At 43.2% G+C, this 24,185-nt stretch overlaps 1 protein-coding gene across 2 annotated transcripts in view; it reads right to left on the minus strand.

Moving 5' to 3' along the window:
- The window catches only part of RABGAP1L (RAB GTPase activating protein 1 like), a 226,527-nt gene that overhangs the window by 43,509 nt on the left and 158,833 nt on the right, over positions 1–24,185 (minus strand). For both annotated transcript variants that reach the window (XM_088060662.1, XM_088060661.1), the window contains exon 19: positions 19,014–19,142. In XM_088060662.1, coding sequence (XP_087916788.1) covers positions 19,014–19,142 — 129 coding nt within the window. The remainder of the gene's footprint in view (positions 1–19,013; positions 19,143–24,185) is intronic.

The following is a 24,185-nucleotide window of genomic DNA, read 5'->3' on the forward strand; positions in this document are numbered from 1 at the left end:
TAGAGAGAACTGAGCTATGAGAGCAGCAAGAACAACATGTGGACATTTTGTGGAGGACTTAAATGAGAGTTCTGAATGAAAGATTTTTCTGGGTCACCTAATCTGGGCCTGGAGTGTACCAGTTGATTGTTTTCCACTGCTAAATGTAGCTGGATCATGGCAGCAAGGCACAACCAGGGACCTTTGTGGCACATGATCCACTTAGAGGTGGTGTGCGATGGTGGTTGGGTCAGCAGAGAGGCTAAGTGGCTTGTCTAGGAACCCAACAGGAGGAGCAAAGGGAAAACACAGTGGCTTTGCTGCCTGCTTTATACACACACAAAGCAGTAATAACTCATTTTACTCCTTATTTACAGATAACTTGTACTTGTGTGGCACTTCAGCAACAGTGAAAATCAGCTGAGGGCTATAAGTGAACCAAATTTGCTTGGAGCAGGGAAACTTCTCACCTGCATTTCATCCTTCTGAGTGCCCCATCACAGCACATAATCTTTCCTGTGATGGGGTGGAAGGTTTAGAAGCCATCCCCAGTTCCATGGGCAGGAAATTACATAGTATAGAACAAGATGGCTGCTTTCAATCCTTACAACTTTAAAAATTACTTCTGTGTCCTTGGGAGCTGCACACAGAGACATTTGGCAATATTTTGTTTCCCTCCTTGTCTGGGGCTGAAAGGAAGGCGATTGTGGCTCAGTGAGCTAACACTTAGATGAGCTATCCTCCATTTCCTTAATGAGCCTATTAAGTGACTCATCAAAGGTGTAACGACCAGTCTCAGAAGGGAGAGGCACACAGAGGTAACTGACTGCACTGAGATATTCCTAGTGCACACAAAACAACTACAGCATATGCTACAAGAGTTAATAGGAAATAATGTGATTCCGGTGCTAGGGAAGTACACAGATGGAAAACACCTTGGCACTTTTCCTTTTTGCAGGCTGGAGTTGTCTATACCTGAGCTCACAGCTCCAGCTTTTCCTCCTCTGAATGAGGGATGACAAAATCCTGCTGTGACACCTTCATCTCTGGGGTATTTGCAGAGTCAAGCACCTGGTGGAACTGTTCCTGCTCCCTGAGCCTGAGCAAAATCCGTGACTTGAGGAGAAACTTGGTTTAGGACACGAGAACCAAAGACCATATCAAAATTCAAACGGAATTTTATTCTCTGCTTTCCTAAATGAGTCCTTGAAGGTGTGCATGCCAGAATTTAATCTTTCCAAGGAGATTTAAAAGTACTGCTGTATTAACTCAAATACACCAGGCATACAACAACCAGCTCACGTCACTCTCCACCACACCGGATTTCATTTACAAGGTTAACTATGATCCACTATTGCACATTTTCCAGAATCTTGTGTTCTGATTGTGTATTAAGAGTGGAGCATGGGAAGCAGGAAGAGCAAATAGCATCAATAATGCTTAGGAGACTGAAAGAGAAGATGTACTAAAACACATGACTATTTCTCCTGAAATGCCACTTTATGTCAACTGCCATGGTTTCCAGGCTGTCAGAATTGAATTATATTGTAATTACATCCTATTTGGACAAGGTCACAAGAATAAAAGCTTAGTACTTTCCTCCATTACAGGTGCTGTATGTTCTTACACTCCTGCAGCAGACAAGCCTCCTTTTCTAATGGCAACAAATTTGTCTTCAGCATAAAATGCTGGTTTAAGTCCATTAGCGCAAGGTGAGGCACATTAAAAACTTAAGAGCCATCATTACTGATCTTTATGAGAAACATCCCAGAGCACAGATGTCTATACTCTCTTCCTAATCCTTACAATTCACTTTATATCATAACAGCAACAAAAAGGAAACAAATACAAAACCCAGACCCATATAACCTTACAACAGGTGCTTGTCCTACTCGAGCCCTCATCAGTGAGTACGGATGTGTGAAACTCCTTACATCAGGGACTTGAACATTTCTCAGGTTTTTTCACCTTTCCTGCAGTTTTTCCCCAAATTCCTATGACAGTATATAATCTTGTACAATATTCCTGCATGATGGATCAAAGGTTGAAAATCCACAAGTCATATAGGTAAATAGTTCTGTTGTTTAAACAGAAACCCTGCAAACAGAGTGTGGCAAAGTCCTTCTGCCAGACAGGATCATTACTGACATTTTGTGGATGTCAAAATTAAGAAAGATGAGAGGAAAATAGAGAGGGACTCTTGGCTGTTCTCAGGGGAGCCTGGGTTCCCAGCAAGCCTCTGTGTGAGCTCCCATCCCAGTGCTGGATCTATAAATGTGCTGCTCCTTTCCATTAGAGACTCAGCCACCAGAGGAGATGCTGCTTGATGGAGAGAGAGAGATGGATGAGAGCAGCGAAACATGAGATGGGTTCTGGCACAGCCCACAACCAGCTGTGCTCTCAATTCCTCTCAGGAATTAGTGCTGCACCTGGGATGAGGATTTTCACTCCAGGCTGGGAATGGATTACCAAGTCCAGGTAGCACCTTCCTGCCCTATAGATCCCCAGCCCCAACCAGAAGTGTTTTAGCAAGTCTTGAAGCGCTTGATTTGGCTGGATGTTGGCTGGAGAAGATGGCTCTGGTGCATACTGGGACAAAAGGAAAAAACATATGGCTAAACCAGATCCCCCTCAGTTAGAGAGTCACTGCCTTTGCAGAACCCCTCATCAGAATTCTGGGAAACACAAACTGTGCCAAGGAAGATGCTCCTTTCCTAGCACATGTCCTTCCTCCTGCACAAGGAACATGCCCTGCTTCACATTGTGCTAGAAAAGGGAAAAACTAAGCAAGTTCTCTTGAAAGAAGTTTATTACAACACAAACCTACATTTCACTTTGCATTACAAGAAAAACAAGGGCCAAATTTGCCTCAGAGCTTCCTGCTGCTACCTAAAGCAACAGGATTTGTGTCCACACAAGCTCACCTGAGTATGACAGCCTGCACAAGCAGGTGGAATGAAGAAAACTCTGCTGTGATCTGTATTCTCTGGCATGAAAATACAGCTCCTTTCAGCGAGAGGAATCCCTTTCACCACTGCCTCATGAGGAAAGACATCCCAGTCACTGTTTTCAGGACTATTTAAAATTTGAAAGTAATGCAGTAGTGACAAGGTGATGGAATTTTTTCCCCATTTCTGACGGGTCTGGTAGATTGCAAAATCATCAGAAGGAACAGGCTGATAATAAAGTTTTTGTGTGTCATCGACAGTGGGAAAAGAAATGAGCCCGAGGTAAGGAAAGCAGTTTCTCAGACAGCAGAAACATTATTCAGTCCAGCTGCTTGCAACAGGTGCCTTGGGGTGTGCAGGAGCAAGTGGAACATGGCATCCTCATTAGGCAGTTAGGAAGCAAAGCCCTGATCCCTTTTCCAATTCTTCCCACTGCTCCTGACTGGCTGAAACAGAATCAATATTCCCTGCTGTGTAAAGAGGGAGCATCCTGGGTGGCACAATCAGGTGGCTTACTCAGACTGCCATGAAATTGTTCCTGGCAAGGATGCACGGTAAGAGCATTGATCCTGTGCTCTAAGCTATGGGTTAACCAAAGGATTTCTGAGATTAAAAAGGAGCTGCTCAGACAGCCACTTGACTCTGAAGAACTTCAGCTATAGTTGAACTTTTTTTTCCCCCAGAGGTTGATATATTAAATTCTGAGCCTCTTCAAGTTATGTCACAGTGTGTGTGTGTGTGTGTGTTAGTGAATGCACACCTGTATTTCTTACACAGGTAAGGAGTGAGGACCACCCTCCAGGCTGGTGCCATGTGCAGCTGCACCTGGGCTGGGGGACTGTTGAAGCTGAAGATTTGGCAGCTCTGCTGTCACAGTAACTGAGTGATTGTCCTGGGGTGACTTTATGATACTGGTATCCCCAATCGTCTGGTTTATGTTATATATTAAGTTCTGCACCTTTAAGACTGGATTTGAGAGCAAGAGAGGGGGAAGAAGAAGCGCGCAGTTTGTGTTAAGGAAAAACATCACTCCCACACATCCGGCTCCTGGACTGTGGTGTCTGCAGCACGGACAGACAGCGGGACAGAGCTTCTCTCTGGCTTTTAGTTAGTTCTAGCTAGCTGAGGCAGAGGAGTTCCCTGGACCTTTGTTTGTTTTTTTCCCAATTTTCTTGGATCTGTGCAAGCCTGCTCTGGACTGAACACCCAGCCAAACCCCGGGAGCTCACGCCTGTGGCCCACCGGGGCCTGGGCCTCGGCACTTTCCAGCGCCGGAGGGACTGATAAGAACCTGAGCGAGCCGAGCTACACCACATGAAAAGGACTTTTCTTCCTAGACTTGCCATCCCATCGAACAGCAAGAGGTTTTATTATTTAATATTACTCAATTTCTGTTAAATAAACAGCTTTTTCCACTTCTCTCTAAGGAATTTTTTCTTTTCCCGGACCAGTTAGTGGGGAGGGGCATTTCCCTGGGGAAATCCCCATCTGGAGTTTTCCTTCCTAATTTGCCCTAAACTAAGACAAATACAGTTTTTTTGGCGCCCAACGTGGGGCAAGAGAAAGTGGAAAAACCTGTACTGAGTGTTGGTTGTATTTATTCTGTATTGAGATAAAGCAGTCAGTAGCCATGTTGTTTGGATACATAATGTCCCTTGGGGTGGAGGCCTTCATGTGGACCTGGTCCCTAAAAGTTTTTGAGGTTTTAATACCTGTCTTTGCCCTCTTTCACAGTAGAGGGGCACGGATTAGAATGGTTATTGTGCTGGGCTCGGTGATAATGATTTATAGGAAGTTTATAGAACTACTGAAGTTTCTGTCAGGTATGTTTGGTTTATGGTTTCTTCGCCCGACCCTGCCTCCCAGTCCCAGTAGCACATTTTGGGAGTTTATTGGTAATTGCACACAGTTTGTTAGAGGAAGACCAGGGGATGAGGCTTTTCAGCCTTTTCTTTCCTTCTTCTCCTTTGAATCTGTTATGTCCCTCTTTGAGAATATCCAGTTTCCCCTGAGTGTTAAGGATACCACATTCCTGGTCACTTTCCTGGTAGTTCAGCTGTTGAGCTTCCTCTATATGGTCTGCAACTTCTCTAGAGTGAGGGCTGAGATATCCAGAGGAGCCAACGAGACCCCTGCCCCAGAAGTAGACTCAGGTGTGGGAAATCCTGAGTGGTGTAGAGAATGGGAGAGAATGGGCCGGACTCTGAAGGAATTTTCTGATCCCCCAGCCTGGGAATTTTCACGTGAACAAATTCAGAACCCAGATGAAGTAGGGAAATATCTGGAAGAGAATTGCTGTGATGATTCTAAGAAGAAAAATATCATTGCAATAAGCTGGGCCCTAGCGTATGCTTATCGCACGCTGCTAGATACTGTAGGGCAGGCAGATAAATCAGCAGCTACCCCAGTCACTCAGGCTGCAGCCAAGCCAGCAGCCAAACCAGACAGTGAGCCTAAGCCAGTGTCTGTTGCTCCTGCCACGAGAAGCATGAAATTCAAAACCAAAACCGATCGGCCAGTAGATGATGATAATGGTGATGCGGGGGAAGGACCCTCAAGACCAGCAACTGATCAAAAATCAGAAGGCACTGGTGAACCTTTCTCCCTGAAGGACCTTCGTGGCCTGAGAAAAGATTACACTCGACGAGCTGATGAATCTATAATTAGTTGGTTAGTCCGTCTGTGGGATGCTGCAGGTGAGGCTACAGTTCTGGATGGCACTGAAGCGAGGCATCTGGGGTCCCTGTCACACGATCCGGTTATTGACCAGGAGATGATGAGGGGGGCTGACCCTTATAGTCTCTGGGAACGGGTCCTAAGAAGTGTGGCACAAAGATATCTGTGTGCAGACGATCTCTATATACAGCAAACTCGTTGGAAAACCATAGAACAAGGCATTCAGCGTTTGAGAGAAATGGCAATAGTAGAGATTGTCTTTGTGGGTGACTTAAGTACTAGAAATCCAGACTTGGTGCCATGTACATCTGTGATGTGGCGAAAACTTGTTCGACTTGGGCCACAAGAATACGCTTCTGCTTTAGCAACAATGAAGCAGGATGACCAGGAGGAGACTGTGCTGGATATGGCGAAGAAGCTTCGAGCATATGCAGATACCGTGCATGGCCCCATGCAGGCAACAATTGCAACTGTGAGAACAGATATGCAAAACTTCCAAAACAAAATAGAGGAGAATCTCAAGAAACTCAGGGAGGACCTTCTTCCAGTCTCGGCAGTACAGACCAGGAGCCCTGGTACTCAACGCAGAAGTTCCCCAGATAGAGAGAAAAAGCTACGAGCTGAGCTGTGGTTTTTCCTACGTGACTGTGGAGAAAACATGAAAAGATGGGATGGAAAATCTACTGCTGCTCTGGCAAAACGGATGCTTGAATTGGAAGACAGCAAGACTCAGGGGGGATACTCTACCAAAAAGAAAGCCGCTCCAGTAGCCTGTAGTCAAACTGACAAGTATGATGATGACATGTCTGACTCCCTTGAAAGAACCTCCAAGACATATACCCAAGAAAAGAAGGATAACCAGGCTTAGAGGGGCCCTGCCTCTAGCCAGGTAGAGGCTAGAGAAAACCGTGTCTTTTGGACTGTGTGGATTCGTTGGCCTGGCACATCAGAACCATGAAAATATGAGGCCTTGGTTGACACTGGTGCACAGTGCACCCTAATCCCATCAAGATATGTAGGGGCAGAATCTGTTTCTATTGCTGGTGTGACAGGGGGATCACAGGACTTTACTTTAGTGGAAGCTGATGTGAGCCTGACTGGGAATGAGTGGAAGAAACACCCCATTGTGACTGGCCCAGAGGCCCCATGCATTTTGGGCATAGACTACCTCCGAAGTGGGTATTTTAAGGACCCAAAGGGGCTTAGGTGGGCATTTGGGATAGCAGCTGTAGAGACAGAGGGCATCAAGCAATTAAACACTTTGCCTGGACTGTCAGAGAACCCATCTGCAGTAGGACTCCTAAAAGTGGAAGAACAGCGAGTACCAATTGCCACCTCAACGGTGCACCGCCGACAATATAGAACAACTCGAGATGCTGTGATTCCCGTCCACAAGATGATCCGAGAGCTGGAGAGCCAAGGGGTGGTCAGCAAAACCCACTCACCCTTCAACAGCCCCATCTGGCCTGTGCGTAAATCTGAAGGAGAATGGAGATTGACTGTGGACTATCGTGCATTGAATGAAGTGACTCCACCGCTGAGCGCTGCCGTGCCGGACATGCTGGAGCTCCAGTACGAGCTGGAGTCCAAGACAGCGAAGTAGTACGCCACTATTGACATTGCCAATGCATTTTTCTCCATTCCTCTGGCAGCAGAATGCAGGCCTCAGTTTGCCTTCACGTGGAGGGGAGTGCAGTACACCTGGAACCGACTGCCCCAGGGGTGGAAGCACAGCCCCACCATCTGCCATGGACTGATCCAGGCTGCCCTGGAAAAGGGTGAGGCTCCAGAACATCTGCAGTACATTGATGACATCATTGTCTGGGGAAAGATGGCTGAAGAGGTCTTTGAGAAAGGAGAGAAAATCATCCAGGTTCTCCTGAAAGCTGGTTTTGTCATCAAGAAGAGCAAAGTTAAGGGACCAGCTCGTGAAATTCAGTTCCTGGGGGTAAAGTGGCAAGATGGACGGCGTCAGATTCCTACTGATGTCATCAACAAGATCACAGCAATGTCTCCACCAGCCAACAAGAAGGAAACGCAAGCTTTCCTAGGTGCCATAGGTTTTTGGAGGATGCACATTCCTGAGTACAGCCAGATTGTGAGCCCTCTTTACCTGGTCACCCGCAAAAAGAACACTTTCCAGTGGGGCCCTGAACAACAACAAGCCTTTGCTCAGATCAAACAGGAGATCGCCCATGCAGTAGCCCTTGGCCCAGTCAGAACAGGACCAGATGTGAAGAACGTGCTCTACTCTGCAGCCGGGAGCCACGGTCTGTCCTGGAGCCTTTGGCAGAAAGTGCCTGGGGAGACTCGAGGCCGACCACTGGGATTCTGGAGCCGAAGCTACAGAGGGTCCGAAGCCAACTACACTCCCACAGAGAAGGAAATCTTAGCTGCCTATGAAGGAGTTCAAGCTGCCTCAGAAGTGATTGGCACAGAAGCACAACTCCTCCTGGCACCCCGACTGCCAGTGCTGGGGTGGATGTTCAAAGCAAAGGTTCCCTCTACCCACCACGCCACCGACGCTACATGGAGCAAGTGGATCGCCCTCATCACGCAGCGCGCCCGTATAGGAAACCCAAATCGCCCTGGGATTTTGGAGATAATTACAAACTGGCCGGAAGGTGAAAACTTTGGTCTCATTGATGAAGAGGAGCAGGAACAAGTGACACGAGCTGAAGAAGCTCCACCGTACAACCAACTGCCAGCAGGAGAAACACGCTATGCTCTGTTCACTGATGGTTCCTGTCGCGTCGTAGGGATGAACCGGAAGTGGAAAGCAGCCGTATGGAGCCCCACACGACAGGTCGCAGAGGCCACTGAAGGAGAAGGTGGATCAAGCCAACTTGCTGAACTCAAAGCTGTTCAACTGGCCCTGGACATTGCTGAAAGAGAGAAGTGGCCAAAACTCTACCTCTACACTGATTCATGGATGGTAGCCAATGCTCTGTGGGGATGGCTGGAAAGGTGGAAAAAGGCCGACTGGCAACGCAGAGGAAAGCCAATCTGGGCTGCTGATGAGTGGAAGGACATCGCCACCAGGGTAGAGAAACTGTCTGTGAGGGTCCGTCATGTAGATGCCCATGTCCCCAAGAGTAGGGCTAATGAAGAGCACCGAAACAATGAGCAGGTGGATGAGGCTGCAAAGATAGAGGTGTCAAAGATAGACTTAGATTGGCAACACAAGGGAGAGTTGTTCCTAGCTCAATGGGCCCATAATGCCTCAGGCCATCAGGGTAGAGATGCCACCTATAAGTGGGCACGAGACCGAGGGGTGGATCTAACCATGGACAGTATTTCCCAGGTTATCCATGACTGTGAGACGTGTGCCACGATCAAGCAGGCCAAGAGGTTGAAGCCGCTATGGTACGGTGGGCGGTGGTCCAAATATAGATATGGGGAAGCCTGGCAGATTGACTACATCACACTGCCCCAAACCCGCCAAGGCAAGCGCTACGTGCTCACAATGGTAGAAGCCACCACTGGTTGGTTGGAAACCTACCCTGTGCCTCATGCCACTGCCCGGAACACCATCCTGGGACTTGAAAAGCAGGTCCTTTGGAGGCATGGCACCCCTGAGAGGATTGAGTCAGACAATGGGACTCATTTCAAGAATAACCTTATAAACAGCTGGGCTAGAGAACATAGCATTGAGTGAGTGTGCCATATCCCCTACCATGCACCTGCTGCGGGAAAAGTGGAGAGGTACAATGGACTGTTAAAGACTACCTTGAAAGCGTTGGGTGGGGGATCTTTCAAAAATTGGGAACAACATCTAGCAAAGGCCACCTGGATAGTTAATACCCGAGGTTCCACCAATCGAGCAGGCCCAGCCCAATCCGAGCCCCTGCATAAAGTAAACAGAAACAAAGTCCCAGCAGTACATCTCAGAGGTTTGTTAGGAAAGACAGTTTGGATCAATTCTACTTCAAGTACAGACAAACCCATTCGTGGAGTTGTTTTTGCTCAAGGACCGGGTTGCACATGGTGGATAATGCGGAAAGATGGAACAACACAATGTGTACCTCAGGGAGATCTGATGGTTAGGTGAAAATCATGAATAAATGCCCTTGTCTGTATATAATGTATGTGTTGTAGGGTTAAAATATATATATATTAATTTTGATAATAAGTTGACGATATGGGGATAAGGGGTGGAATGTCCTGGGGTGACTTTATGATACTGGTATCCCCAATCGTCTGGTTTATGTTATATATTAAGTTCTGCACCTTTAAGACTGGCTTTGAGAGCAAGAGAGGGGGAAGAAGAAGCGCGCAGTTTGTGTTAAGGAAAAACATCACTCCCACACATCCCGCTCCTGGACTGTGGTGTCTGCAGCACGGACAGACAGCGGGACAGAGCTTCTCTCTGGCTTTTAGTTAGTTTTAGCTAGCTGAGGCAGAGGAGTTCCCTGGACCTTTGTTTGTTTTTTTCCCAATTTTCTTGGATCTGTGCAAGCCTGCTCTGGACTGAACACCCAGCCAAACCCCGGGAGCTCACGCCTGTGGCCCACCGGGGCCTGGGCCTCGGCACTTTCCAGCGCCGGAGGGACTGATAAGAACCTGAGCGAGCCGAGCTACACCACATGAAAAGGACTTTTCTTCCTAGACTTGCCATCCCATCGAACAGCAAGAGGTTTTATTATTTAATATTACTCAATTTCTGTTAAATAAACAGCTTTTTCCACTTCTCTCTAAGGAATTTTTTTTCTTTTCCCGGACCAGTTAGTGGGGAGGGGCATTTCCCTGGGGAAATCCCCATCTGGAGTTTTCCTTCCTAATTTGCCCTAAACTAAGACAGTGATTCAAGCTGACACTGACCCTGAGCCACGTGTGCACACTGAATTCATGCCTAGACTTCCAGGTTTAAGAGATTATTTATTAACACAGAATCAAAAAATGGTTTGGGTTGGAAGGGACCTTAAAGCCCATCTTGTTTCAATCCTCTGCCATGGGTAGGGACACCTTCCACTAGCCCAGATTGCTACAAGCCCCATCCAACCTGGCCTTGAACACTTCCAGGGATGGGGCATCCACAATTTCTCTGGGCAACCTTTTCCAATGGCCTCACCACTCTCATATGGAAGAGTTCCTTCCCAATATCCAATCTATATCTACTCTCAGTTTGAAGCCACTGCCTCTTGTCCTGTCACTCCATGCCCTTGTAAACGGTTTCTCTCCAGACTTCTGCACCTATACTAATTACTATAATGATTAACTTGGAGATGAGATTTTCTGTTTTTTCATATCTTTTAACTAACTTGCAGAATCTAATTTTGGTTACAGATTATTGCCCACGAAATTGCATTAGTTAAGCAAAGGAAGTTGAAAGAATAACAGATAGATAGGGCAACACAATGAGGTCCCATCTTCATCTGCTGCTTGAACAACTGGATAGAACAATGAGGTACCACCAGATATAATTTACTTATGCTCAAACATAACCAAACTTAACAATATAAACAATGTAACACTATGTTTACCATCCTACTCAATCTCTGCAAGAGAAACAAGGCTACAGTACGCTCAAAATAAAAGCAATTTACTGTAGGAAACCAGAGAATCCTGAAGCAAAGCAATCAGAAGATCCTAAAAATGTGAATATTGCCCTTATAAAGCACTCAGCTACAGTCCTGCTCCTGTAGCTTCACATTGCTCAGAGAACAGCCAAGTAACTACTTGCTGAATTTAATTTTCAACAGTGTCAATAATGCCAAAAACAATGCCTAAGGTTTGTAATGGCAAGTTATTAGTAAGACCTTCAGCTCTAAAAACTGCTGTCCCTGCAGAGCTCTGTGTTTATGAAAGGCAGTCACCATCTTCTCTACTTTGTTTTGTTTGTCCCCTCATTTTCAAAGCAGAGAAATAAATCCAAGTGCAGGTGCCTGAGAAATCAAACACCAGCAAAAACACATGAAGACAGTGCCCCCACTGCTTCTTCTGTTTATTTGCAAAAGCCCTGGGGGAAATAAGGGAAAATTGTTAGGCTTTGCCTTTTCTTTTCCTTCTCCTCCAATTATTTTTACAAGTTTAGCTCTAGGTCTCAGCATAGCACAGTGCTTCAGAATTTGTCAAAAAACAAAATGAACCCAGTGTCCCATCCCAACTGTTCTCTGTGCTACACTGAGAGTGAATCACTGCTTTTCCCCCGAGTCACTGTGTGCATTAGCCATTAGCTCTGGATTATCAGAGCTTTCTGCAACACAGAATCACAGAATCACATAGAATCACAGAATGGTTTGGGTTGGAAGGAACCTTAAATCTCATCTTGCTCCACCCCTCTGCCACAGGCAGGGACACCTTCCACTAGACCAGGTTGCTGCAAGCCCTCTCCAGCCTGGCCTCAAACGCTTCCAGGGATGGGACAGCCACAAGTTCTCTGGGCAACCACACCAAACCCCACCCCTAGCTGTTTCCAAAAACTAAATTTTTTTTTTATTCCGTAATATCTGCAGGAATAAAATAACCACAGAATTTCTGAGGACACATACCATAATGACTGATCAAAAAAGACAAAAGGCAGCTTGATTTTTTTCCCCCTAAATGCAATCACTTCCCAATGCATGTATTCTAAGACTTCTAGACTTAAAAGGTAATTCTCTGTGGGTGCCCTGAACTCCCAGTAGACAACAGATCTTCTTCCTCTGCTGTTCAGAGGGAAGAATTCAGAGTTTCTCAGGTCACAGGAGTTGAGTTCTAAAATAATAAAGAAAAAATATTTTTCAGGGTCATAGGTAACACCAAAACTTTGGCTGGCAAGGGTTGTGCCTTGGCCCCAGTGTCTTTTGCATATGAAGCAACACATTTCCTCAGAATTACTAGGCTCGTTACTGCCAAGCTGCTACCTGCTCCCTAGACCTGACTGCCTGAAAGGTACCCAAGAGAAGCACAGAGGAATTTCCACCTCCAGGGAGATTTCACCATCTTAAGTCTCAACAGTTTTGTTGATGCTTAAGTCAGTATCAAGGAACACTTCTTTGCCAGCATAAACATGGGGCACAGAGCTTGTTTCCAGGCATTTCTGCATCTGTACTTTTACCTACACCTCCTTCTCCACAAAATATGAAATCCTGTGGGTTTGTTCCTTTTAATTATGGTTGTAAGTGCTGATCCTGGGATACATTTCTTCCTCTAGAGCCTCTTCTGCATCACAGAAATGTCTTCAAAAAGGACACCATCTTACTGGGAGAATAAGAGGTACTGCAAACCTGCCAGGCACCATCATCACAGGTTTTCTTCACAGTCAAACCCAAGGCATTCTTTGGGAAAATCAGTTACTGGGTTTGTTTTCTCCAAAGGAAGCGAGAGTTGAGACCTTCTCTTCTAAAAAGCTATTATGAGCTCTGTGCTCTCAGTAGGAACTCCAGACACTGCTACTGCTCAACATAAAGACCACTACAAGTAGAAAACTTTTTATGAGATACTTTATTGTGCTCCAGCCAACCTGCATCTGGGATAACAGTTCAGTTTGAGAAAAAGGTTCGCTTCCTCTTACTTCTAGAGCTGAGTTATTTTAGACACATTCTGGCAAAGATGCCAGAAGACAGAGCTGTCAAACAGTGTGACTCCCCACCACCTTCATCTCCTGCTCTCTGTACTATTTGCAGAATCAAGGATGGAAAGCAGCTGTTATTCATCCACAGGGAAAGTGCCAGATTCAAGAAGCTCAAACCAGAAGGCCTTCTGAGGCTGTTTTCTTGCTTCCATTTGGAATGGAAACACCTGCTATCATACTGAAAAGCCCTGACTCCTGATGGCACCAAGGTGAACAAAATGGATTTAAGTGGTCTGCTGAACCATGGAGCAGCTTTCAGGTGCCCTCCTTACCTTGCTGAATGAAACCACTAATAATTTGGGCAAAGTGATGCAATTGCTGGGGACAGAGACAATAAATGTTTGTATCAACTTTTCCACCTGAAACTTTTACAGTTCTTTGAAGACCCTTACCTGCAACACTGCTGTGGTTGATGCCACTGCTCACAAGTACCTATGTCAACTAGTGACTAATACAAAGACACCAAAATGTTTGTACTCAGTAAGGCTACAGAACTACTTTAAAAGGTCAAAATGTGATTATACTTAACTATTAATCATAAAATTCTATTCCTTTCCTACTGATAAAGAATTAATGATAAACCTGATGTCCCTTACAATAACAACTCAGTGCAAATAAAAAAAAACAAACCAAACAAACAAAATAAAATAATTGAACAGTTTTACTAATGTTTAAACACCATGAAAATACAGCCTAACTACTGGGCAGCATGCCTACTCACTGGAATATTAAATAAGTATTTTAAGTTAAAATAAATAAACATTTCAAGCTGAAACTCTTGTTTTAAATTAACAACATTCTTTTCTATGGTGTTAATGCTTATTACCAAGATTACAATTACATTTAACGTCCAACTGCACTACAGGCACTTTAATCTGATTTCCAGGTGCCGGCTCATTGCGTGCCCCACACCACAAAGCCGAGGAGAAAGAAGGAAGCTGGAGCAGGGCATTAAAAAACATGACCCTCATCACCAGGACAAGTGGATCTGCACTTCAGAGATAACAGCACAGACATCATAAGGGCAATTGATTACTGGCCTTTAATATGAAATCATATAAAAGCATGTTTTTTCTATAGATCTAAACCAAATAAATTTCAATTTGGTTTGGCCTTTTCTTATTAAGTTGATAAATGAGCAATTTTTAACCTGTCCTTTATACTGGAAGATTAAATAGATACAACACTGGTAGAACCAATGCTTGTGCAGTTTCAGGGCCTTTCTGCAGTTACCTCCTTTGCTTTTCTGTTGCATTTGTGTTGTCTTACCACGATAGCAAGATCCCCAAACAACTGGATAAATACACACATCTAGAGATAAGCACAGAGAGAGAGAATGCTCTAGACAAAACAGAGAGAGAAAACCAGCTATTTTTAATACTACCCACTGAAACTCACATAAATATGTGAGTTAAACCATGCCTGTAAAAAAATCACATCCAGATAAGAAGATCAACAGAGGTGTGAAGCAAGTCAGTCATCCACATCAGCAAGGTGTGAGCTTCAAATCATCACTTTGAACTGAAAGCATTTAAATGGCAACATTATAAAGCAGACCAGTAAGCTTTAAATGTCACAAAAGGAACAATTCTGAAATAAGAACAAGCTTAGCGCAGCTCTTGCTACTGTAGCCAGTTCTTGACTCTGCTATTATCCATGGCCCTGGTGCCAGCTCCAGCTGTGGGTGCACCCAAGTGGCTCACAGCCTTTTGAGTACATTTGAGAGGTGACAAAAATGTGTGTGTTTGCTTTGCACTGGAAAAGGCTCCATTTTTATTCAGGGTCACTTGCTGGTCTCATTGAAGGTGCTGAGAGCAGCAACCTTGTAATCCTGCTGGGGGGCCCAATATCATCCAGAAGGGAGATTTACATGGTTGGGAAGAAGCTTCTCTTAGAAGAAGTTCAGTATTTGAGATCTTTCCTGCTACTGAGGATGGTGAAGGATGAGACCAGGAGTCACTGTAGTGCCTGAGCCAGGTAACAGATGCTGCCCCATGATAGAACAACCTTCCCTTCAGGTTCCTGTACATCTCATCCCACGTGTTCACCTCACCATCCCTGGGCACAAGGGGTGACATCCCACAGGTAATTCCGAGGATGTCCCCACCTATCCATCTGGTACACTCAACCTCAAGGCATTTCCAGAGCTGCAGTATAACACATTCTGAGTGCCAGCTCTGCTCCATTTCCAAATGCCACGGGACAGTCACCGAGAAATGGGCACAACTCCCAGAATTCATCTGAAAACTGATGATCCAGGGAATTTTCATATGGAGTAGATCTCCCAGTGAGAATTTCTCCTGTTCCACACCTCACCTGCCTGAAGTCAGGTGTAAGAACAGAGGTCATGGGACTCCTCTATTAAAATCCAAGGTCATTACAACTTCTTTAGGATACACACAGATCTGTACAAGAGAAACTGCAAGAAGTTGCAAAAGGCAACTGAGGCAGATGTTGTGAGTATGAAGAATTTGTTAGATGTTTCCATAAAATAGCACCATTAGGATTACCTTCATGAAACCTAGAAGAGGATCTTACTTCATTCAATCATTTATCAAATTGGGCATCCAGAGACACAGAAAAACTTCTAAAAATTCTTGTAAAGACAGAAAAAAATGAGGAAAGTAAAAAGAATCCCCTCTCCAAAGCATAAGCATAAAAATCCTTCTGTGATTACAAATCCAGGCTATATTATTTCTTAGGCCATATTATTTCATAGTATGAATTAGTTCAAAATGCTCTTTAACAATGGAATATGACCCAACAAGCTCTGTAGGAAATCACTATTTTTAATTCTAATTCCACTGATGTTCCCAGAGATTTCCTGACTGGTAAATGACTGAAATCCAGACCTGGTGAATAACCACGAAAAATAATTCTTAATTGAAAAAGACATTCTCTAGCACATTCTACACAGAAATTTCATTTAATAGCAGCTTTTATCTTTGTATTTGCAGATCTACTCGAGAGAAACATAGATACCAATCCTTTTTTAAAAAAAGCATTTTGATAGAACTATTTCCAATACAGCCTTTTCAAAATCCAAGGGTTACATCCTGAAATCAATTAAGAAGTTGTGAACTCATGGAGAAAAAACACCAAGTAGTTTTATATTTGTCTTCTGTAGGACTAGAAGTAGCTCAGCTAAAGCTCAAGAAAAAAGTAAGCAAGGAGAGGTGGATTTTTATTACATGCTAAAGTCCCATGTTGTTTTGCAGTGATAGGGGAACAAAATTAAAAGAAATACTGGAAAAGATAAAGCTCACAATGAAGCCTGACCACCACACAGTTCTGGTTTTAGATATTTATGCCTCTGTAATTAGCTGAGAAATCTGAAGGAAATCCTCCATTCACTCAGTGTGTGATACTTGCTCTAAAACCATCTATTGTTTAGTCTACAAGTACTAATACAGCCCACAAGCAGTGGAAAGACACAAAGTGCCTCTTTCATGCAGCACAAAAAAACAGTTTAAGGTTTGCCTTTTTTTTTTTTAACAGAACAAGTTTTGCTGCATTCAACAAAACAACTGCTCTTCATACAATCTCTGTGTTCCCTGGGACTCTACCACTGATGATAATCAAGAATAAAATCTCCTGTTTGAGCATGTAGCTCCTGCAGTTATTAGCACTGTTGGTAAATAAATTCAATGATTACAACATCTAATAACATCTAATCATGGACTAGTTTAGGTTGGAAGTGATCTCTGGAGAACATCTTCTCTAAACCACCCCTTTGAAGGAGGGTGATGTACAGCAAATCACTCAGGGCAATCTGTGTTTCAGGTATCTCCACAGATGGAGATTCCAGAACCACCTAGGCCAATATGTTCCTGTCCCTCCTAGAGAGTACAAAAACCATGTCCAAAAGCCAGTTTATTGTCATCAGTTAAGAGGATCCCAGGACACACTGAGGACTCCACAGCCACTGCTCCTCATCCTCATCCCACGGCCAAGAGATGCTCCACGGTCAGGGAGCAACATGACCATGGGGACGAGTGGCACCTGTGACAAGGGTGCAAGTGAGTGGACACACACTCATTTAATACAAGTTTCACTCTCCCTCCAACAGGGTCTTTCGCTGAGTTTCCTCACATTAAGCTCTTGAAGTCTTTTACAGAACGAATTGTATACTCAGGGAGTCAACAGAGCCCAACTCCCTACACATACCAGAGCAGCAGTTACTGGCACAGCAAAAGATGACTTCAACCTTCTACTTTTTCCCTCCTCTGATAACCCCAGGTCTCAGCACTGAATTCTCCCTTCTTTTCAGTTGCTCCTACTAATCCTCACACACTTCTCTAACACACAAGGGTGTGACTTGACTCCATGCTTGCTACACTCACCTGAGCTTTCCTCTTAACCAGAATCCACAGTGTGTGAAATCCTGTGTATGCAGTGAATTCACTGTCAAACCCTACCCCTTCCTGTCAACTAACAGTTCAGAATGTCATACTCTTCTTATAACTGGCCCCAGGTGCTGAACCCTAAGCACTGAACAACTTCTTCAGGTACATTTCAAAATACTTCCCCAATAAAGCACATCACGTACACACACATCCAGTACTAAATGAAAAACTAATGACAAATAACATCATGTGGCACACAATATATTGCACAAGAAAAGGAGAAAGGCATGAGAAAATTGTCAAATAGCTCTTCCAACAGGTACCACGAAGACTTCTACTTCAACCTCCCATCAGAAAATACACACTAAGTAGCATAAAGATAATTCTCCTGTACTTGCTAAGTCTTTAAATTACTCATTTTCAACAACCAAGCAGAGGACTAAATACTAAACATCCCACTTCAGCCTTGTACTTACAAATAGTCTCTTTCAGCAGCAGAGCTGAAATTCAAGTACAATTTTACTAAACTGTTTGCACAGATCCTCTTTTCCTTGGCTGAACTAAACATTCAGATGGCAACACCATTTTTTTCATTAAGATCAGTGTTTTAACCAGAAGTGAGAAAGCCCTTGCTTAATAAACGATGAAATTTAGCAGCACAAGGGAAATTAACAAATATATTGAGAGAGATAAAAAGAGGCAGAGTGTTGGAGGAACATTCAACCTGGTGGGATGTTCTCTGTGCATCACTGGGCCACACCAAACATGCACTTCCCATCAGAGCTCAAAGTCCAAGAAATGACAAAAACATTTTTTCTCCAAGATCAAACATTAAGCCCTTCCATAGTGATACATATTCCAACAAAAAAAAATCCCAGACCTTCCAAATAACCACTTCATGAACCTCTGCATCCATTTTAAACAGGTTTCCACTCTCAACAGCTTACAGTCATGCTTCTCTGATTTGGTTCAAGTCCAATACTTGTAGTCAATATGTTCAGAGTAGCCTAACTTCTGACAGCAGAATCTTGGGTAGGATAGAATATAAAAACATATTCTGTCTTGGTAAGCTTGATATACAAACAAAACTCATTTCTACCCCAACTCAAATGTACTACACACAGCACTCAGCAGATAAACTGCTTCTGAGATAAACAAATAATATCTGAGCTTTGTTTGCACAATTATCTTACAGCGATTAATTGTTTTACTGCAATCACTGTTTATAAAACAACAAATTAGTGAGTTCTGATAATTGTTGATAATGCCCTGTTTCTCTGTTTTAATTATTAGCTTGTACCCAAGTAGACAAAGAGAGAAAAGATCACAGATTCACTTTCTTTAAAGACAGAAAGTGTGCATGTAATTATACAAACATATATAAAAAGCAATAAATCAGTGATTTAATTTTTTTTTACTTTCCACATGCTACTGCCATTGTTAATGTTGCATTTCACTCTTCCTGTACAAACTCCCAGGTGAATGAGAAGCAATGAAGTCCACCCTTACCTTAATATTGCAAGCTTGTTCCATGAGTCTCCGGGCGTTCTCCTCAGCTCTGTACCTCTTGGGCAACTGAACCCTGAAGAATTTTAAAGCTCCTTCAAAATCAGCCTGTAGAAGGTCCTCTTTGGAGGTCTGCAATTAAACACAGGGAACTACAGTAAACCCTGGGAACATGCAGTCACGCTCTTCTATTTGATTTGTCACTTACTGGATGCATTCCAGACCACCAATATTCACATTAGCTCAAAGTCATCCTCCTTGAAATCAGCTCTCTTAACTCTGCTTCATAAAACAAGCAGAGACTAAAGCCCATCCAAGGAATCCTAAGCAGGGCAGCACACAGGATTGCAACATGGGAATGGATTTTATCCTTCTATACCCTGCCAGGTAAGGAAGAGATTCTGGCTCAGCCTGTCAAGATGTCAGTGATGAGGGAAAAAAAAACCCAAGCAAACAACAAAAACCTAGGAGAAATTATTGTATTTCCTGGAAAGCTTGTGCATTAGACCATAACTGATTGTCATGGTACTGCCTTAAAAAAACAAAGTATATAATGTATGTATAGTCACAGACATGAAGAGCAAAAGCACATGATTCATACAAGGTATCAGTAAGTCAGTGTGCTGAAAAGTCAGTGACACAATTTCTCAAAGAACACCATGCCAGAAAATGTTCTACGTGCTTATTTCTACATCTCCCATACTCCTGAACCTCTCAGCGGCATCAAGGCTAAAAGGTCAGAAGATGTTACACATTCACCATGAATCCACTCCTGCCACTGATGGAGCAATGTGATTCACAGGGACAAATGTACTCATCCTCCAGGTTACTAAGACCTGCACCAAGAGATTCAGAAGGTACCAAATTCCAAGTCTTGGAGTAGTTCCTTTAAATGGTTCACAGAAACTGAAGGTCCTGATGACGTTCAGGACATCATCTCAAAAAAGTGAATTTCAAGGGTTTTCACCCAGAAAAGAGTAAAGAAAACTCTGTCAGCATAGGTACTCATATGGTAGAGATCTACACTGTGTAATGTGTATAACTGCAAATACCTCAGCAGCAAGGCACTTCGGGTTAATTGCTGAATTAATTGCTCATGTACCACCACCACCATTTCCACATGTGCCAACATTTCCATGTGGGCATCCTCTGCTTTCTCACATAGGTGTAAAGTTCGATTCTAAACTATGTTGTTATCCACTCCAATCCAGAGAAACCCACAATGGCTTGGGTTGGAATGGACCTTAAACACCACCTCATTCCAACCTCCTGTCATGGGCAGGGACACCTTCCATTATCCCAGGTTTCTCCAAGCACCATCCAACCTGGCTTTGGACACTTCCAGGGATCCAGGGGAAGCCACAGCTTTTCTGGGCAACCTATGCCATGGCCTTGTGATCCTCATAGAGAAGAATTTCTTCCCAGTATCCCATCTAACCCAGTCCTCTGGCAGTTTGAAGCCATTTCCTCTTGTCCTGTCACTCCAGGCCCTTTTCCAAAGTCCATGTCCAGCTCTGCTCTTTTCTTTCCTTATTGAGTTCACCCAAGATCCATTTGATCCTCCCGTTGTTCATTGCCAAAGAAGCTGCTGGGTCATCACTGCAGGGACCCAGGAAAAGCTGTCTTGGGGATGCTGACCAGAAACATTCAGCTTTACAAATCACCACGTTTGATCCTGTCCACAACCCTTTGGCAGCCGCACAACTTGGCTGAGGCTCAATCAGATGAGGCTGACGTGTTGACCAGAGGCCAGGGCAGTTGGTATGGGATGAATTAGATCCACTATGGTCACCATCACACTTCTCCTGGATGAGTTTTCCTGAGGTTATGAATGCTCTTGCCACACTTAAAGCCAGATCAACCTGAAATGGGCTGGTTGTTGGAAGCTGCCGAGTGTGGTGGGAGCAGCCGGTTGTGCCCAGCACCACTGCCAAACCTGTGCTGGAAACCAAGGGCTTCCAGGGAAGTTCAGTGGATAACGGTGGAAAAGCAGTACAGGTTTCATAGGATCATAGAATTGTTAAGGTTGGAAAAGCTTTCTAAGATCATCGAGCCCAAGCACTTACCCAGAACTGCCAAGTCCACTGCTAAATCATGCTCCTAAGTGCCACATTTGCACATCTTTTGAATTCTTTCAGGGATGGTGACCCCATCACTTCCCTGAGCAGCCTGTTACAATATCTGACCACCCCTCCAGTGAAGAAATATTTACTAATACCCAATCTAATGGATATCAGGAAAAAAATCAATTCCAATACCCAGCTCACAGAAATGGATCTCTCTTCCTTTGTTCTCAGCCGTGTTGGCATCTGCCATCACTACCCAATTCAAACAAATTTCCCAATTACACTGCCAATTTGCCTTCTTGGGATACTCTTGCACATCCAATCCTCCTCCTCTTCCCTTCCTTTACAGCAATTCTATGTAAAACGTTTCAAATCAGATTTAATTTCCCTAGGCCTCTGCTTGAATCACTGTTATAGTACTATTTCTAACAGTCCCAAACAAATTACATTTATTAAACTGTAACTATTGACAACTTCAAGTTCTCCGTGCTGAAAAATCTATAGTCAAAAATGAAATGAAAATCCTGTAAGATCATGGAAACAAGAACTTCTCTAACACAGTTTGTTGAACTAAGATTATAGTTATGAAAACTGCAAACCATCACATTGTACAGGTTGGTTAAATGAGTGACAGAGCCCAGGCTCGTCAGCTCCTTCTACTTCACTGAATATTTTCATTTCCTTAAAATCATCTGTTCATCAAAATACTAGTTTCAGTATTGAAATCACAAGAAAGAAAGTGAAAAGTAGAACTTTTGGCATTCCAGGACTCACATTTATTGACATTTTGTGACTAAAATCAAATAAAGATAACTCTGGAAACTTATGGCAGCGGTTTGAGAGGCGGAGATTTGTAAATCCTTGGTTGAAGTCACTCAACTCCTGAAACTCACCAACAGCTGATTTCTAAACAGCTAATTTCCCTTACCAAACCATCTGTAAGTTTAATGAGCTAATCATTACAGTTTGGCAGGTGCATTGCATTTTTGTGCATTTGGGAACTTCAGGAAAGTTTTTATTATTATGTTATTTTTAAATAAACATATTTTTTATTAAAATCTATTTTCTAACCCAGGCAAACAAGGAAACTCAGTCAGAACTATGACCCAAAGGCTCAGTTTGCCTTCTCAGTTTGACTAAATATGTCCTCAAATGTTCTTCCCATATCACTTAAGTATTTCAATACAGTCATATAATTATCTTAAATTAATGAGATGAAAAGTAGGAAAAGCCTTTTCCCATAAGTATTAGCAAAGCTTTCAAATCTAAAGGTAAGGTTTGGAAAAACAGCAGATATTCAAAAAGAAAGAACAGAATTTGAGAGACTTAAATTATGTTAATATTTTTTTATTTTTTTTTAGTAAATAATACTACTACTTTCCCAAAATATTTAGGAAACTGCGATTTAGACAAAGGGAAAAGCCTTGGATTTTTTTTAAAATTTAATTTCTCTGTCTTCAATTATTAATTCTGCAGCTTCATTTATTACTGATTTTATCAAAAGTCTTATTCCCACCTGGGAACTAACGTAACAGAAGAAATTTTGGATGAACCACACTGCACATCCTTCATTTCGTTCTTCCACCTTCATGCAAACAGATAAAAGTTTCTTATTTCCATAGAATTTTGGGTATATATTTAGATTTCTGTAGAATGTCAGTGAGCATAAACCACCTGTTTTACGCTTTCATGAACATGTGTCAGAAATGAGGCCAAGAAGTTAAAAACTGAAAAAAAACCTGTCCATGCTTTACTATTTAAATTTCCTTCTGGGGCACTCAAAATGTTCGTAAGTATCCTCCAACTTTTCGGAACACAGTGTTTATATACATATATATATATATATATATATATATAATATAGAAGTATCTATTTAAAGTCCGTAACACACAGATTTTAACTTAAAAAAAACTTTCTGATTTTAATTTCTTAAAAAATATACACAGTGTAAAACCAAGCAACACAAGCTTTTTATTTCTAAGCAAGACTGCAGTGCTGCATGTTGCACGACTTTGCTCTGTGCTACCCTTTCACATGAGCCACAGACCTGAGAGCTGCTCTTCACCATGGAAGATCTTGACCTTCTGTGCTGGATAAACTCAGGCTCCAGGCCTGGGGAGGTTTGGTGGACAAAACTGTACTGCTGCAGTAAAATTGGAACACATTTCCAGGGCAATACTAAACTCCTTTGCTGGCATCTTTTCTGTCCAGCTATGTTATCAAACACTTCTTCTCCTAAATAAAACCTATTCTTTTTATAAGACAATGGTACAAAAATGCTGTGGAAAAAAGCCACCTCTCTGTTTGTGAGTGGAGAGTTGGGATCCACAAGCACTGATCTTGTGCACACTCAGTGATGTCCCTCTGCTCAACACTCCACCCCTGCCTTTCTATGTAGCTCCAGAATTACATGGCAAAGTTCATTCTGCCACATGAAGAACTGATGCCAGTGGGTAAGGGAAGATCCTGGCTTCACCCACTCTGGGTCATCCCAAAGGGAGTAAACCCCCCCAGAACTGGTCCTGTCCTATCTGCCCAAAAGTGTGCTCAGCTGAGGAGGTGATCAGAATTTTTCTAAGACTGGCATAAAAGGTTATAGATTGCATTTATCACATAACACTGCAATGACACATCCTCTACCCATCCCAGGCACTTATCCCCAAAACCACAGCAGAGAGAGAAGCTATGCACATTTAAAAAAAAAGTGCTTAATTTTATGAAACAGTTCTGATTAAAGTAAAATTTCTTGGTCCTCAGACATTTTTCATTTTTAACATATTATCAGAATGCAGTCTATCTTTTCTGAGAAGGGTGTGTGCCAAAAGGCCTGTATGTCAGGAGAGGTATATTTAGCTAATAAAACCTGACAGGGAATCACATTTACTCCACAAATCAAGTCTCTCTCATAACACAAAGCACTATTTGTATTATTTTGCCTTTTTCAAACTCTTTCATTCTCTTTTAATAAACAGCATTATGCCACTCAGCAAAGCAAAACTGCCTGGAAGATAAGGGATGTGAAATTGTCTGGTGTTCTCCATCTGGAGGGCCAGATACAAAGCCCGATTAAGTCAAGTGAAAAAGAGCTTGGTGGTTTTGTCTCTGCTTT

This window comes from Pseudopodoces humilis, chromosome 10 (assembly GCF_049639895.1).
Source record: "Pseudopodoces humilis isolate 2021_Gansu_Grassland_sample_001 chromosome 10, ASM4963989v1, whole genome shotgun sequence".
Taxonomy (NCBI): domain Eukaryota; kingdom Metazoa; phylum Chordata; class Aves; order Passeriformes; family Paridae; genus Pseudopodoces; species Pseudopodoces humilis.